At 40.2% G+C, this 16,337-nt stretch overlaps 1 protein-coding gene across 2 annotated transcripts in view; it reads right to left on the bottom strand.

Moving 5' to 3' along the window:
* Positions 1-16,337, bottom strand: part of TINAG (tubulointerstitial nephritis antigen) — a 43,001-nt gene that overhangs the window by 24,575 nt on the left and 2,089 nt on the right. For both annotated transcript variants that reach the window (XM_010217338.2, XM_088530614.1), the window contains exons 2-6: positions 14,245-14,308; positions 13,379-13,468; positions 11,664-11,778; positions 2,818-2,941; positions 1,965-2,115 (exon numbers count right to left, since the gene is read on the bottom strand). In XM_010217338.2, coding sequence (XP_010215640.1) covers positions 1,965-2,115; positions 2,818-2,941; positions 11,664-11,778; positions 13,379-13,468; positions 14,245-14,308 — 544 coding nt within the window. The remainder of the gene's footprint in view (positions 1-1,964; positions 2,116-2,817; positions 2,942-11,663; positions 11,779-13,378; positions 13,469-14,244; positions 14,309-16,337) is intronic.

The following is a 16,337-nucleotide window of genomic DNA, read 5'->3' as shown; positions in this document are numbered from 1 at the left end:
AGAAGATGCCTAACCAACATGATTCCTCTCTTTTTGGCTCCTCAGACAAAAGAACAGGGCATATCATTTAGCAACATTTTAAACACAATCTCCTGTAGTATTCTTCCAAATCAATTGGAAAGATTTAGCCTGGATGGGCAGATTACAAGGTCTGCAGAAACTGAACTGGATTGCCATGCTCAAAGATGGATGGTTCAAAGTGACCATTCAGTAGTGACATGAACAACCTGGGCAGTGGGACATAAGGAACTTTCAGCTAATTTGTGCAGGAGTCTAAATTGGCGGGAAGCAGTCCAGAAGTTGTAGGGGTGGATTCCCATTTAGAAGGATGCACACAGCCTGGGGAAATTAGCTGACTTCATGAAGTTCAATGGTATTACAGCTACTGACATCATCTGGGTATAATGAGGTAAAAATGGGAGACAACTGTTTGAAGTGAACTCAGTGAATGAGAACTCAGCAAGAGTTCTCCTTTCATAGGGTTCACCTATTTTGGGGGGAGTGCTTCACAGTCTCTGAGCTTCCAAGAAGGTCACAGAATCACAAAGTGGTTGAGGTTGGAAGGGACCTCTAGAGATCATCCAGTCCAACGCTTCTGCTCAAGCAGGGACACCTAGAGCATGTGGCACAGGGTGGTGTCCAGGTTGGTGCGGAAGATCACCAGAGAAGGAGACTCCACAGCCTCTCTGGGCAGCCTGTTCCATGGCACCCTAACAGTAAAGTTCTTCCTCATATGGAGATGAAACTTCCTGTGTTTCAATTTACACCTTGTCCTGTCACTGGACACCACCGAGAAGAGTCTGACACCATCCTGTTTACCTTCTCCCCTTAGATATTTGTACGTGTTGATAAGACCCCATTTCAATCTTCTCCAGGCTAATCTGGTCCAGTTCTCTTTGTCTTTCCTTTTACGACGACTCCAGTCCCTTAATCATGTTTATGACTCTACCCTGCACCCTCTCTAGTAGTTCCACATTCCTCTTGTACTGGGAAGCCTAGAACGGCACACAATAGGGCAGGATCACCTCCCTTGACCTTCTGGCAACACTCCTCCTGATGCAGGCCACAATCCCTTTGGCCTTCTTGGCCATGAGGACACATTGCTGGCTCATGGTTAACTTGTTGTCCAACAGGACTCCCAAATCCCTCTCCATGGAGCTGCTTTCCAGCAGATCAACCCCTAATCTGTACTGGTGCCTGAGGTTATTCCTCCCCAGGTGCAGGACTCTGCATTTGTCCTTGTTGAATCTCAGGAGGTTTCTCTCTGCTCAACTCCTCAACCTGTGCAGATTCCTCTGAATGGCAGCACAGCCTGCCAGAGTGTTGACCACTCCACCCAGCTTTGTATCATCTGCGAACTTGCTCAGGTTGCACTGTGTGCCCTCCTCCAAGTCACTGATGAACAAGTTGAACCGCACCAGACTTAGTACTGACCCCTGCAGGACACCACTGGCCACAAGTCTCCAACTAGACTAGGCCCCTTTTATCACCACCCTCTGGGCCCTACCATCCAGCCAGTTATCAATCCACCTCACTGTCCACACGTCCAGTCCACACTTCCTGAACTTTCCTACGAGGATGTAATGGGAGACGGTCTCAAAAGCCTTGCTGAAATCAAGGTAGACAACATCCATGGCTCTCCCATCATCCATCCAGCCAATCACCTCATCGTAGAAGACTATCAAGTTCATCAAACATGACTTTCCTTCTTGCCCTTTTTGAAGACTGGAGTGACATTAGCTTTCTTCCAGTCCTCAGGCACCTACCCCGCTCTTTAAAGAGTGGTTATTTAAAGAAAATGTAAATAAGAGATATTGATAATCCTGACCAAGTAATACAGTTAATCTGACTTAAAATGGAGCTAAATTTTCTATACTGAAAGGTCAGAAGTTATCACTGTAAAATATGTACCTTAATCAAACGCTTCAAGTTAAAATAATCTAAACAAATAGTTAAATATTTACCCATGTGTTTTCAGATATCTCCAAGCACCATCAATGCTTCCACCATTACATCCATTTTGATTCCTGGTATTGCAAGAGATCAAATTCTGTACGGAAAGGTTGTCTGTGATCAGACCTTTGGAACGAATTGCTATTCTGTCTGCTGCAACACCTATTTTGAAAGATTTTTTTTGTTATTAAAAATTAATAATTATTCATGAAAGTATTCTGGTCATTGTTAAAGGTAGCCTGAAACATAATTTCAATATTTTTGATTTATGTAGACATCTTTAAAAAAAAAAGTAATATCTATACAAAATTTTAAGGGAGATAACTGTGAAACTACGAAGATAAATGAACAATGATGCTCTAATATTATAAATTCATAGTTCTACTGGTTATCCTAACATCCCATAGGTCTAAAGGTCAAATGAGACATTTAAATAATCTAGTCTGATAATGCCTACCATGTTTGTTAATGTACATCCACATCTGGTTGACTCCAGCAGAAGATGCAAATACTCATCACCTCTCCATGTATGATTCTCCAATCTCCTATTCGAGAGTCCCTTTTCTTTCCTTTCTATATTTCCTGTCTTTATTTACAAAAAAAAAAAAAAAAAAAAAAAAAAAAAACAGTCCTACCAAGAATTAAATTAAAGGCTGAAAGTATATAGTGTCTTTATCAAATAGGGTATTTTGGAATTATTCATGTTTCTGTATAAGCATAGAATTCATTGGACCATGTTCCCTTATTACAGAAAATTCTACTTCTGAGATAAGCATCTTAAATATCTTAGATCTCTACAAGTTTCCATCACACTTGTAACATACAATGATTTTTTTAAAAAAATGAGAATGAAACTAATATTACTTGCAGTCGAAAAAGCCCAGGATGCTCCACAGTTTCGCTGATCCAAAGGATCATGAATCCACTCAGGCCATTCATAAGTGGCTGCAAAAAACGCAGGAAATTTTTCTTCTGGGAGTGAGTTTCTCTAAAACAAAGTGTACAAGACCCAAGTATATTTTATTTCCATACTGAGGAATGTATTAAGAGTAAATCTGACCCCTGAAAAAACATAATTTTTAAATGGAGGAAATAGAAAGCATTGCCTTCCAGAGCATCCATTTGGAGGCTGGGTGTTCCAGATGTTTGGAAGCCTGAGCCCCCAGCTTGGAGGCTTCTGGCACTTCAACACTCTCACAGGAAATTCAGTTTTGCATATGCCAACCAGGCAGTGCCTGGTGAGGAACTGGTCATCTTCCCCTCTCCTTTTTATCTCAAATAGCATTTCCCTATGAAACAAGTCAGTTATCACCCAGCTGGCATTTTTGGAAGGCAGAGCCTTCTGCTAGGAATAGCATCAAGGTTATGTAGCTGCTATGCTCTTTGCTTTGACATGATTTGCATATGAAATTAATATCTTTCCATGTGACTGGAGATACTAATTACCACAGGGGAGGAATCAGCAGAATGTATCATGGATTCATCTTTTCCAAAAGGTTTTTCAGTTTCCAACACTTAACCCTGTTCCAGAAGGAAAAGCAGTATATTTTATCTTGCTTAACAACCTGACTGTGCACTGATGAGAACTCATGGCCTGCCCAGTACAAATGTTTGGCTATCCTTTTTTTGGCAACTTCATCTCTCAGCCTTAATTTATATCCTCCATGCTTTGTTTAAATACCTACATATGCAAGTGCCATCTGGTGTAACTGCTCCTAATCTGCTCTGTTTGACATACCAAAGCCACCGACCTTTTTTTCATTGTGTTGAACTTTATGGTCTGATTGCTTATGCTGCATAGGGAGATAGAAAATGCCGTGCTGCATGACAATAATGGTCCATCCAGTCAGCAGTGTCTCTCACATGTTGGAAGCATTCATTCCAGGAAAATACAATGAAATCTGCATTTGTAAGATAATCCACTCCCAAGAAAAACATTCTCTGATTCTACTTTATTATAAGCAGACTTACATCCTGAGGCACGATAGTTTCTAGCCTCTTTGCAATACTTTATTTTATTTTATTTTATTTTATTTTATTTTATTTTATTTTATTTATCCTTAGTCTTCTAACTCTGGGTATCCTTGCTGCATCATTTTTTCTGAAGCACTTAAGTCACTTACAAGACCTTTTCCTCAGATGATTTAAACATTTTATCCTTCTTCTTTCAAGCTACTTCAGGACACTCTGGGAACTGAGTTTTAGCAACGTAGCTCTACCACCACTGCTTTGTAGTATGACTTGGGAATCGCTTGAACCTCCATTCAGCCTAGCTTTCCTTCCCACAGAAAACCAAAGGTGGAGAATAAGGAAGGGAGGGAAAGAAGAGGCTGTGTACCTTAAGACTTTATGTGATATTACAGAATCACAGAATGGTTAAGGTTGGAAGAGGCCTCTACACATCCTCTAGTCCAACACCGCTGCTCCAGCAGGGAAACCTAGAGCACATGGCACAGGGTTGCAACCAGGCAGATCTGGAAGATCTCCAGAGAAGGAGACTCCACGACCTCTCTGGGCAGCCTGTTCCAGGACTCTGGCACCCTCACCAGAAGTTTTTCCTCACATGGAGATTAAACTTCCTATGTTTCAATTTACAACCATTACCCCTTGTCCTGTCTCTGGCCTCCACAGAGAAGAGTTTAGCACCAGCCTCCCTACATTCACCCTAAGGTACATGTTGATCAGATCCCCTCTCAATCTTCTCTTCTCTAGATCAATCTGGCCCAGCTTGCTTTGTCTTTCCTCATAAGACACATGCTCCAGTCCCTTAATCATCTTTGTGGCTCTACACTGTACCCTGTCTAGAACCTCAATATCCTTCTTTTACTGGGAAGCCCAGAACTGCACACAATACTCCAGGTGTGGTCTCACCAGAGCTGAGGAGAGGGGCAGGATCACCTCCCTCGCCCTGCTGGCAATGCTCCTCCTGATGCAGGCCACAATCCCTTTGGCCTTCTTGGCCATGAGGGCACATTGCTGACTCATGGTTAACTTGTTGTCCAACAGGACTCCCACGTCGCTCTCCTCGGAGCTGCTTTCCTGCAGGTCAACCCCTAATCTGTACTGGGGCCTGGGGTTATTCCTCCGCAGATGCAGGACTGCATTTGTCCTTGTTGAACCTCAAGAGGTTCCTCTCTGCTCAGCTCTCCATCCTGGTCAGGTCTCTTGGAATGGCAGCACAACCTGCTGGAGTGTCGGCCACTCCACCCAGCTTTGTATCATCTGCAAACTTGCTCAGGGTGCACTCTGTGCCCTCCTCCAAGTCACTGATGAACAAGTTGAACAGCTCCAGACCCAGTACTGATCCCTGTGGGACACCACTGGCCACAAGTCTCCAACTAGACTAGGCCCCTTTTATCACCACCCTCTGTGCTCTGCCATTCAGCCAGTCCTCAATCCACCTCACTGTCCACACGTCCAGTTCATACTTCCAGATCTTTCCTATGAGGATATTATGGGAGACTGTGTCAAAAGCCCTCCTGAAATCAAGGTAGACAGCATCCATGGCTCTCCCATCACCCATCCAACCAGTTACCTCATCGTAGAAGGCTATCAAGTTCATCAAACATGACTTTCCCTTGGTGAATCCACACTGACTGCTTCTGATGACCTTCTTTTCCTTCACATACCTAGAGATGGTCTCTAGGATGAGCTGCTCCACCACCTTTCCAGGGACGGAGGTGAGGCTGACACCGTCCTGTAGTTTCCCAGCTCCCCCTTCTTGCCCTTTTTTGAAGACTGGAGTGACCTCAGCTTTCTTCCAGGCCTCAGGCGCCTCCCCGACTCTCTCCACAACCTCTCAAAGATGATGGAGAGCAGCTGAGCAATGACCCCTGCTGGTTCCCTCAGCACTCTTGGGTGCATCCCCTCCGGGCCCATAGATTTATGGGTGTCCAGTTTGCCTAAGTAATCCCTAATCCAATCCTCCTTGACCATCGGAAAGTCCTCCTTTCTTGTCTCCAGGCTCTGTAGTCCATGAGGACTAGACTCAGCAGTAAAGACAGAAGCAAAGAAGGCATCTAGTATCTCTGCCTTCTCTGCATCCTCCACCACCAAGGCATCCTCCCCATTCAGCAGTGGACTAACATTTTCCCTAGTCTTCCTCTTGCTGCTGATGTATTTGTAGAAGCCCTTCCCACTGTCCCTGACATCTCTCGCTAACTCTAATTCCAAACAGGCCTTGGCCTTCCTCATTACATCTCTGCATTCTCTGACAATGTTCCTATATTCTTCCCCCGTGGCCTGGCCCTTCTTCCATATTATGTACATGCTCTTTTTCTCATTAAGTTTACCCAACAGCTCCTTGCCCATCCACACAGGTCTCCTCCTCACCCTTGCTTGACTTCATTCTTGCAGGAATGCACCAATCCTGAGCTTGGAGAAAGTGCTGCTTGAATATTAGCCAACTCTCCTGAAGCCCCTGTCCTTCTAGGACCCTGGCCCAGGGGATTCCTCCAAGGAGCTCCCTGAAGAGCTCAAAGTTAGCTCTCTTGAAGTCCAGGGCTGCAATCCTACATCTTGCCCAGCTTCCAGCTTTCAGGATCGTGAATTCCAACATTTCATGGTCACTGCAGCCAAGACTTCCCCCAACCCTCACATTTCCCACTAGACCATCTCTGTTAGTATCAGGTCTAGCAGTGCCCCTCCTCTTGTTGGCTCATCAACCATCTGCATCAAGAAGTTATCATCTGCAATGTTCTGCAGGAACCTCCTCGACTGACTGTTCCTAGCCGGGTGGTTGTGTTGCTTGGGGATTCCTCCAAGGAGCTCCCTGAAGAGCTCAAAGTTAGCTCTCTTGAAGTCCAGGGCTGCAATCCTACATCTTGCCCAGCTTCCAGCTTTCAGGATCATGAATTCCAACATCTTATGATCACTGCAGCCAAGACTGCCTCCAACCTTCACATTTCCCACTAGACCATCTCTGTTTGTTAGTATCAGGTCTAGCAGTGCCCCTCCCCTTGTTGGCTCATCAACCACCTGCATCAAGAAGTTACCTGCAATGTTCTGTAGGAACCTCTTGGACTGTCTGTTCTTAGCTGTGTAATTATCCCAGCAGACATCAGAGTGGTTGAAGTCCCCCATAAGGATCCCATAAGGACCAGGGATTGTAAGGCTTCTTGCAGCTGCCTGTAGAAGGCCTCATCCACTTCCTCTCCCTGGTCAGGATGCCTTTAGTAAACTCCCACAACTGTGTCACCCTTGTTGGCCTGCCCTTTAATCCTCACCCACAGGCTTTCAAGTTGCGCTTCATCATCCCCTATGTTTGGCTCCATGCATTACAGTTGGTCTTTCATGTCCAGCGCAACTCCACCACCTCGCCTTCCTTGTCTGTCCTTCCTGAATATTGAATATGCCCTTCTGATATTAGATTGGGATGCAGTTTGGGCACATACCTGGATCACCAGTAACTCCAAACCATTCTAGGGTTAGGCAGTTTTAACCCAGACTTTCAGTTCTAAATGCCACTAGACATTTTCAAAGTGTACTGTAACTTCTTCAGTTGCTTATGTACTTTTGCAAGTCTTACTTCCACCCATAACCAGTCCATAATCTAGTTAATTGCCAAGGTATTAATTTCAGTATTTTGATTAAATCACTTCCAGAAGTCTACTTTCCTCAAAAGCTTGTTAGAAACATGTGACTGACAACTGATGCCCACCACACGCTACCAATAATGCACACAAACCTACTGCTGCTTTTAGACTCTCTTGCTAAGTTATCATTAGGGTCATTATTAATGAGCAAGCACAGGATTTACTTTGAAGATTATTGACAATTTACCAAACAAATAGTTTTTCATTTGCTTGACAAAACTGCTTGCTATCAGATGACAAACAAGCAGCATTTGGCCAAAGGTACACTTAACCTGGATGATGACCAAATGCAATCCTCCAAATAGGGTATCTAAAAAGATTTTTGGTCTGTGCCAATGTGTTACTTTCCCTGATCCTCAACTACTGCCAGTATGTTCAATAGCCTCGCGTTATAAATTCCAGAGAAATTCAGTCATTAACCCTCTGCCTTGTCATTTAAAAAAATATATGCAGATTCACCCATAGCCAGAAACAGAAGCTTTTACTCTGAGAAATTGCTATTACAGCAGTCAGAAACATTACTGTTCTCTGGAAAAAAAAAAAAAAAAACACAGAGCTAGATGGTTGTTTCTGGACACGTGCTCCATATGCCGTCATCAGCCAGAACAAGGCAATCAGCACAAGGATTGGCAAACTTTTTAATACTGCATACATGCTCTATGTCATCAAGCTGCCTGGCCAAAAGGGGAGGGGAAAGGTTTTTAAAAGAGTATCCCACCTGAAGCTATGGCTTTTCTTCAGAAAAATTAGATGACCTATCAGACAAAAAAAGCTGAAAATTATTGATTATGTGGAAATGTATTTTTGGAGGAAATTCAGAAAAAAAGGAAAGAGGAAAATCTGTAATTTCTTTAATTAAAACATTTTAAATGGTAAAAAAAATTACTTTGAAAAGACAGAAGGGGCAGGCATGCCTTTCAGTTTGCAAGAGGAAAGACAAGCATAGCTTCTGAAATTTTTTACTACAGGATATACAACACAGAAAACAATATAAAATAATTTATATTTTAATCCAACAACTGTATACTTCATGTATTCTTACATTGTCTTATGAGGTCTTTGATATTTAATGCCTTTCAAAATGGTGTCTTATTAACTTATGGTTCCATTTTTTTGTGTGTGTGAAACAACTTAGATATGAGAGTCTTCTCAGATAGCACCCATGTTGTGCAGTGATATGCTTGGGGGTTTTAGATTCCTCAGGAGTCATAAAGACTTTAGTAGTGTATTTTAGCTGTCAGTCTATATTGACATCTATCCATACATAGGATCCTCAGCTCAGATTTAATTTTTATGCCACATAGTTTTCCTTAAGATATTGTAGCATGCCATCATGTGGCATCAATATATTAAAGTGATAAATATCACCTTTCGGAGTATGCATAATCTTTTATTAATAGCAGAGCTTTTAAAAACTCTGTGAGCAATTTCAAGAAGTTTGTGTTTTCCCTATACTAAAATGTACCTCTGTCACACAGTTTAATTAGAAGTAACATTATGAAGCCAATTTTAGAATTGGATTATCAGTCACAGAAATAACTAAAACCCTCTTCCTTACAACCAAAATTTCAAAACTATTAAGAGCTAAGGGTTATAAAATGGCTAACACAGAGGGCATTAGATTCTTGAATATTTTTTGCAAATAATTTTTTGCTTTTTTTCAGGCATTCTGAAACCCCAATAAAATTGATTAAAACAACAGCCCCTTCAATACCAACAGTTTTCAATTATTCATGACAGAGTAGAACAGTGGCTTCCAGATAAATCATTTAAATTATTATTTTTTTAATTCAGAAAAAGAAAAGTTGTATTTTATGAATGGGTAGCTTTCATTCTTCATCAGCAAAGCTATCAGGTTTTAATCAGATAAGCACATGATAGAGTCAAAACCCCCTGAACAATAATCATAGAATTTTATCAACTATATAAATGACTTTGGGCAGATGTCTTGCAGTTTCCTCACCTGCAAAATGGGAAAGATGGCAATAATCTCAGAGAATACAAGAAGATTTAATTAGTACCAACTTTATCCATGAAGAGTAAGTTGTACCTTGGCTTGAAAGCAAGTTAGTACTCAACAAAGTCCCTTTAGGGTCAATTCACTCAGATTTTTAGAGTGCTTTTCAAAAATCTTAAGCCATTATTTCTGAATTTCTTATCATTCATATCCTTTTCTGACCTGACTTCTGGATACAGGTGAATCTTAGTGGAAACAATTTCATGAAAATTAGCCTGGTTTTATCACTAGATCTCTGCAAATCTGTTGATGTGCCTTACAAAATATCTGTGGCAAACAATTATTCATGGAAGGAAAGCAGGGGCAAGTTACTCTGAAAAGCTGGTAAGTTATTTTTCTTCAAAGTGCTTGGAAGTTAATTTCATGCTTGCTGTTTGACAAGTGCCACGCAGGCACAGTGGAAGGGGCCACCCTAGAGGAAGGGTTTGCTCTGGGGCTCTCCCCAAGAGCTAATAAACCCTGGATATAGCGGACTGAAGCCACCATACTTGAGGTGCTACGGTCTGATGGACACCCTCCAACAACCCCACCATTAGCATATCCAAAGGAGAAGTCTTGTTAACTGCTGATTCAAGCAGAGTGACTTACTAGCTTGGATTGGCTGAAGTGAAGAAAAACATTTTTCTCATATATTTCTGTAAAGCACTGAAAGTTTGCAAGTAGGAAATTTTATGAGGCAGAACAAGGGAACTATGGAGCTGATGTTCCTTGAAAAACTATAGAAGGGGATTGGATCAGGGAGATTCACAGAGCCTCATGGGAACTTTTAGACAAATATTTTTATTATTATCAAAACCATCCAAGAGCAAGAAAGACTTAATATTTCTGAAGAGAAACTATAGGCAGGAGACAGATTCTTGCAAAATTCAGAGAAATTTTCTGTAAGCTCAAAGCATTCTTTAGAAGCAGAGAAAGTCTTACAAGGATTGTTATTGTGTATTTTTAGGTTTTAAGTAGAGAGGAAGATTTTGCAGGATCTGCAATTCCTAGGACTTGCTGAAGACTAAATGGATAAATACACCAAACTGGATTTCTGGAGAAGAATGAATTGGAGTTTCTGGAGAGTTTGGTAGAGTCAAAGATTATTAAGTTGTGACGCATAGATTTTGTGAAAAGGTAACAGATAGAGAACCTGTGCCTGGAAAATGTACTGGGGAGAAAACAAACAAACAAACAAAAGGATGCGGCAGTTCAACAGTCAGAGAAACCACAGGTAAGTTTAACAACAAAAATTTAGCAAGTGGGTGATCACCTTCCCAAAGAGTAAGGGAAGACAGAAAATTATTATAGAGAATTTCTTGTATCCTTTCACTTCTTCTTATTGTAAGTCAAAAATAGAGGATCATGTTCAATGTTATTGGCAAATATTGGATGTATCTACTTATCCTTGCATTTTTTTTCTATTTTCATCCTCCTTGTTAGGTTAGTTGCTTTTTTTTCCAGACTACAATTTGCATAAATGTCAGTCTTCCAGGAAAGAAACTATCCCATTCAAAACACTGGGGAATCTATTTCAGATTAAATAAATATGGACTTCTTCCTTAATTTTATTAACCTACTCAATTGAAAGCATATATGCTTTGCTGCAGCATATGAGCACATATGTGCATTTGAGCACAAATATGTGATCAGAAAATTAATTCAACTGCCAGAAAGGTGGCCACTGCAAGATGGTTTATACAGCTGGTGGAAGAGAATCATCTCATTTTCCCATGCTTCCCATCACTTTTCTTTCCACTTGGCCTGTTTAGTCTCAGCCATTGTCCTTAAAGAAATGCATCTAGAATGTTTCTGCAGTCATGTGTACAATTGGAATAGATCAGCACATGGTGAAGAAGCAAAGATTTCTACACATCAGTGGTCTACGAGGCAGCACTGGTTAATGGAATATTACTGCACAGTTTCCTAGCGGATATTTCCTTTCTCTCCTCCTAGTTTGATTTATATCAGAACAATATCTATGGCTATGAGAAGTATTCAGGAGGGTTCATATGCACCATGGAAGCAGCTAGTGTTAAATCCCTGAACTGTGTGCTTATTTTCCACATTTATTTTTCCCCCATCATTAAGTTATTAACAAAATTGCACATGAAACTTACTGGAGTTTCTTTCATATTCAGCAAAGAATGTGATGGAGGGAGTGTGCCCAGGCGTTTTTTGAAACCTTCTTTCAGTGTCATTCCCCAGAACTGGCTGTAGTTGTCAGCTTTCCATCTTTCTCATAAACATAAATTAAAGAAAAAAAAATGTTAGAGAATGCTGCTCACATTAAAACTCTGCTCCTTCTTTATAGAAGCACCCCTAACAATAACATCCAGAAAGAGACCCCTCCATGCAAAATTGCTTAGGTTTTAGCACTTCATTATATCTTCATGAAAAAATATTTAGTACTTTTTTTTTCCACTGCAGATGGCTTTAGAATGGAGCAACACAACAGCATATGAAAAGCGGCAATTTGATGTCAGTCCTGTGTTAGCCAGTAGAAAATGAGCATACTTCAGAGAAGTACTAGAAAAAAATGATGCTCAGTCGTAACAGCTACTGTTGTCTTTAATTTATGCTTACATAATGATTCAGACCAAATGCCAACAGAGAAATAGTAGCTTCAAGCAGTAGGTTACATGGCCTTAAAGCTCAGGTGAGACACAGCTGAACCCTGCAGAAAGCCCATCTGGCAATGTTCTGCCTGGGTCTGCAGCTGATAGAAGAGGCTCCATGACTGTCCTTAGTTATTCTGACCCTACTTTCCCTGAGGAAAGTAGAACAGACTTAAAATTTAGTGTTAACTCGGCAAATCTTACATGCAAAAGAAAAAAAAAGCTTGCAATTACACACATAGAACATATTGAACATATTTAGAGCATATTGAAATCGGATTCCCTGCTATAAAATAGCTCAACTACAAGGTAGAACATTCTGTTTATTCTTTCCTTTCTTGCCTATGAAAAAAAATGAGATAGGATTCATGCTGCCCAAATGCAAAGCCTCATTACACTGGGTCTATCTGTCATCAGTGGAGAGTGTAAGGACCTGCAGAAGCTAAGCTATATTTTAGCAGGCTAAAACACTGGAAAGAATGAGAGGCAAAGGCATCCAGGTGGTAACTTAATTGTCTATCTTAGTTCTTTTAGTTTGAATCGCTCTCACAGGGTACAAAATGGTCCGGTACTGAGTCACAACCTGAAATATGGACATCGACACGTGTCATTGGTGAATTTAGTGCCTCAGCTGCTAGGGAGGAAATACCTGAATCTCTATAAGCAGAGAGCAGACTCCCAAGCTACTTCTCTGATAACAAGGGTTTCTCTAACACCTCTGCGTTATTTGGAGGGAACTACAACTCATAGCAAGAAAAACACTAAACTAAATTCTGATATCTTTGTTCCTGTTTGACCCACCCTCTCTTCCAGTGCTACCTGGAGTCCTCTTATGAAATGCAGCTGGGTATGGAGAAAACTGACTTTAAATATCTATATAAAAAAAAAAAAGGAATGGGGAAAAGTCATCTTAATAGCAAAATAATATATTGAATTTGGAAAACACTTCAATAGATGTCTTCTAGAGATGTCAGCTGTCAATTGTTACTCGCATGAGACTTTCAGTATCTTTCCATTTCAATTTCTATCATCTACCAGAGATTTTTAAAGGGTTTTTCACAGAAGTATGTTTGCTATCAGCTAGGAAAATCTCTTGTTCTTGTCTTTGGATGGAATATAGTTGGGAAGGGGAGTATGCCATAACTTTTAATTTGTGTATGCATATTATGAGAAATACAGTGGTTTACAACAAAACCTTAAAATAAAAGGTCTCTCACCCATAATCTCCAGTATTGATGTGGTGAATTAAGTCTGAGCGAACAAGACATACATCATTTGAACACTCCCACAGACTTTGGAAGCATTTGCTGAAAGGGCAAGAATATCTCTAAGCAAAATTTGTCAAGGGAAAACTATGCTCTCTAACAACAGAAGGAAAGTGGGGAAAAAAGCATAAACAATACAAATGCTACATAGTATTAATGAAAATACAATCTTACTTGATACTATTGCATTATTTAATGAATGCTAATTAGAATGAGGTGGGGAGGTTTACTTCTTGCAGGAAATGTGATATTGCAAGCCATCCTTTCCTTTTTTTCCATCTTGGTTAGACCAAGCTGGGGAGAAAAATAAAGTTACTGTAATTAGATGCATTTTGGGTAAGCAGAAAGGAACAATGTGCCCATAGACACCTTGTCCCATGGACCCTCGACTGAGACAAAGGCCATTGTGGGTCCCAGCTCACTTGGCTGCAACAAGTGACATGTAGGTGGCTCCGGGGACAGAAGCTGGAGGCCCAGGAGAGGTGGGGAAGACTGTGGTCACCACGGCCACTTTGGGGCTGGGACTCCAGCCCAATGGGGCCCTGCAGTGTTCAGACTCAGGGCACCTGCCGAGGAGCCCTAATGATCTCCTTTGCTTTAGGGGGGTGTTAATCTGATTCTACAACATCTTAATGCAGGACAAGTATTCTAACAATTCTGAGCTGATTGCACATTTAATATGAATTTAAGGGCAGTCACTTTCTTAATTCTTGCTTCACCATGTATTCTAAATGATACTCAATTTGCTGTCTCTAGAGGTCCCTTCCAACCTTAAGCATTCTATGATTCTATGATCCTATGATTCTATGAAACATTACCAGGAGTTGCAGTTGTCTTTAATTGTTGTTCCATCTTCATAGTATTGGCCATCTTTATAACAACCTGCCAATACAGCATATAAATGAGTGAAAAACATAATCATTTTGAAGTGAACTAACTAAAAACTCTTGCTATTATTTCATTAATTGGTTGGATACAATATGCATACATTATTTTGATGAAAGATGACAGCATCTATTTCTAGTTTCTTCCAAGTAATGAAGACAATCTGATGAATTTTGATTTTTTCCTAGGTACATTGTTATTCACAGTAGATAAAATGAGCAATAGAATCAAAACACACACTGAAAAATGATTCTTTTATATATAAATAGCAAACAACTCTTCAAATAAAATGATTTTCTAGTAATTTCAAAATACTAAATTTCTAATTATAAAATTATTATATAATATAATAATAATTTTATATTAATAATCTGTTTAAAAATTAAAATAGATTCATTAGCCAGATTTTTTGTTACTGAATTTTAAAAACTATCATCCATTCTGAGCCTTTTGTAATATTTTTCCTTCAGATTCTGGTGAGCCTACAAGTAGAGATCATGTTTCTTTACCCACTGGAAAGGCTTGGAGCAAGGAAGACCCAAGTTTTCCTTTATTCTTCATTTTCAGGCAGATTTAATCATATTTCATATAACTATAGTTTCAGCTTATATTATCACTATATCACACCTTTTTCTCTGACACAGTTGTGAGGAAGACAGTCCCTCTGTCATGACAAGGGGCCCTCTGACCAGATACAGATATTTATGTCTCAGCTGCACAGAATTCCATTATTAACAAGAGAGAAATATGCACTTTTATGCCATGAATCAATTAAAAAGGACTGTTTCTTTCTGCTAGTTTTACAGGATATTATGCCAATTACCTCAGATGTAGGTGAGATATAGCCCACCCAAGCAATCTATGGCCCAGACTGACTGCTTAAATTCAGTTTCTTCTAAGAACAGAGACATTTTGTCAAAGTACATCCAAGGCAAATTGCTTCAGTCTCACATTTTTTCATAGTCTACCACAAAATCAGAATCAGATAGTAACTGGAAAGAGGCTTCAAGATGTTTAAAATACAGGAAAGGAAGGAAGTATTAATGCACTGAATGAGCAACAGGATGAGGCCTCACCTCGAGTGTGCCTGGCAGCTCTCACCACCCATTTCAAGAAAAAATACAGATGTGAACAAGTACAGGGGTAGCTTTCTAATAATGCACACTTAGGGAACTGATGACTCAAAGAACATCCCCTTTAGCCTAGACAAATTAAGACTTAGAAGGGCTAAGACTACAAACCTAAAAATGTAGCTAAAGAGTCAGTGCCAGAGCAGGAATAGACATATCTAAGCTAACAGAGGCTGATAGCATAAGAGTAGATGGAAACAAATGGGGATAAATTGGAAATCACAAGGAGGCTTCAAGCCATCAGAGCAGCAGGACTTTGAACAGCCTCCTGAACAGAGTCATGGGGTAAATAGGGAATTAATTCATCTTAAGACAGAGCCTGATTACTTTATGGATGGGATTATATCACATGGAGATTGTGATAGAAATGGAGTGGATTTGATAAACCATCCTAACTCTATATTCTTCTTCACCTTTATGCCACTGCCAGGCTGAGATCCAGTATGTTAATTGTGACAGGATGCACAATCTCTTTTGCACAAAAGTAAATAAAAAAAAAATAGTAAATATATTTAATAAAGAAAACTCTAATGGTCCTTTTATAACAAAACAAACAAGCAAAAAAAAAAAAGAAAACAGAACTCTTATTCAGTATCTATGACAGTTGAAACAGGAATGTGCACCATTTCTTTTGAAATTACTCAGAAGAGACATTGAAGCATATTGTATGCTGGCTTTATAAACACAAAGTCAAAGCAGCTGTCCATAGGTAACTCAGAAGTGGCCTCAAACAATGTACCATGTACTGCCATGCACCATGCCAGTGAATAGCCTGGGATCCAGAAATAAAGCTCTGCTTTATTGGTGTGTAAAGCACGACAGTTTATTATTTTAGTTAAAGAAATATGACTCAGGAAACACTGGGAGCAAAAAGACAAGTGACTGAAAGATCAAAA

The sequence above is a fragment of the Tinamus guttatus genome, unplaced genomic scaffold (genome assembly GCF_059628265.1).
Source record: "Tinamus guttatus ecotype Peru unplaced genomic scaffold, ASM5962826v1 Tinamus_guttatus_pri_ptg000383l, whole genome shotgun sequence".
NCBI lineage: Eukaryota > Metazoa > Chordata > Aves > Tinamiformes > Tinamidae > Tinamus > Tinamus guttatus.
This window is presented reverse-complemented; position numbering and strand designations above follow the sequence as displayed.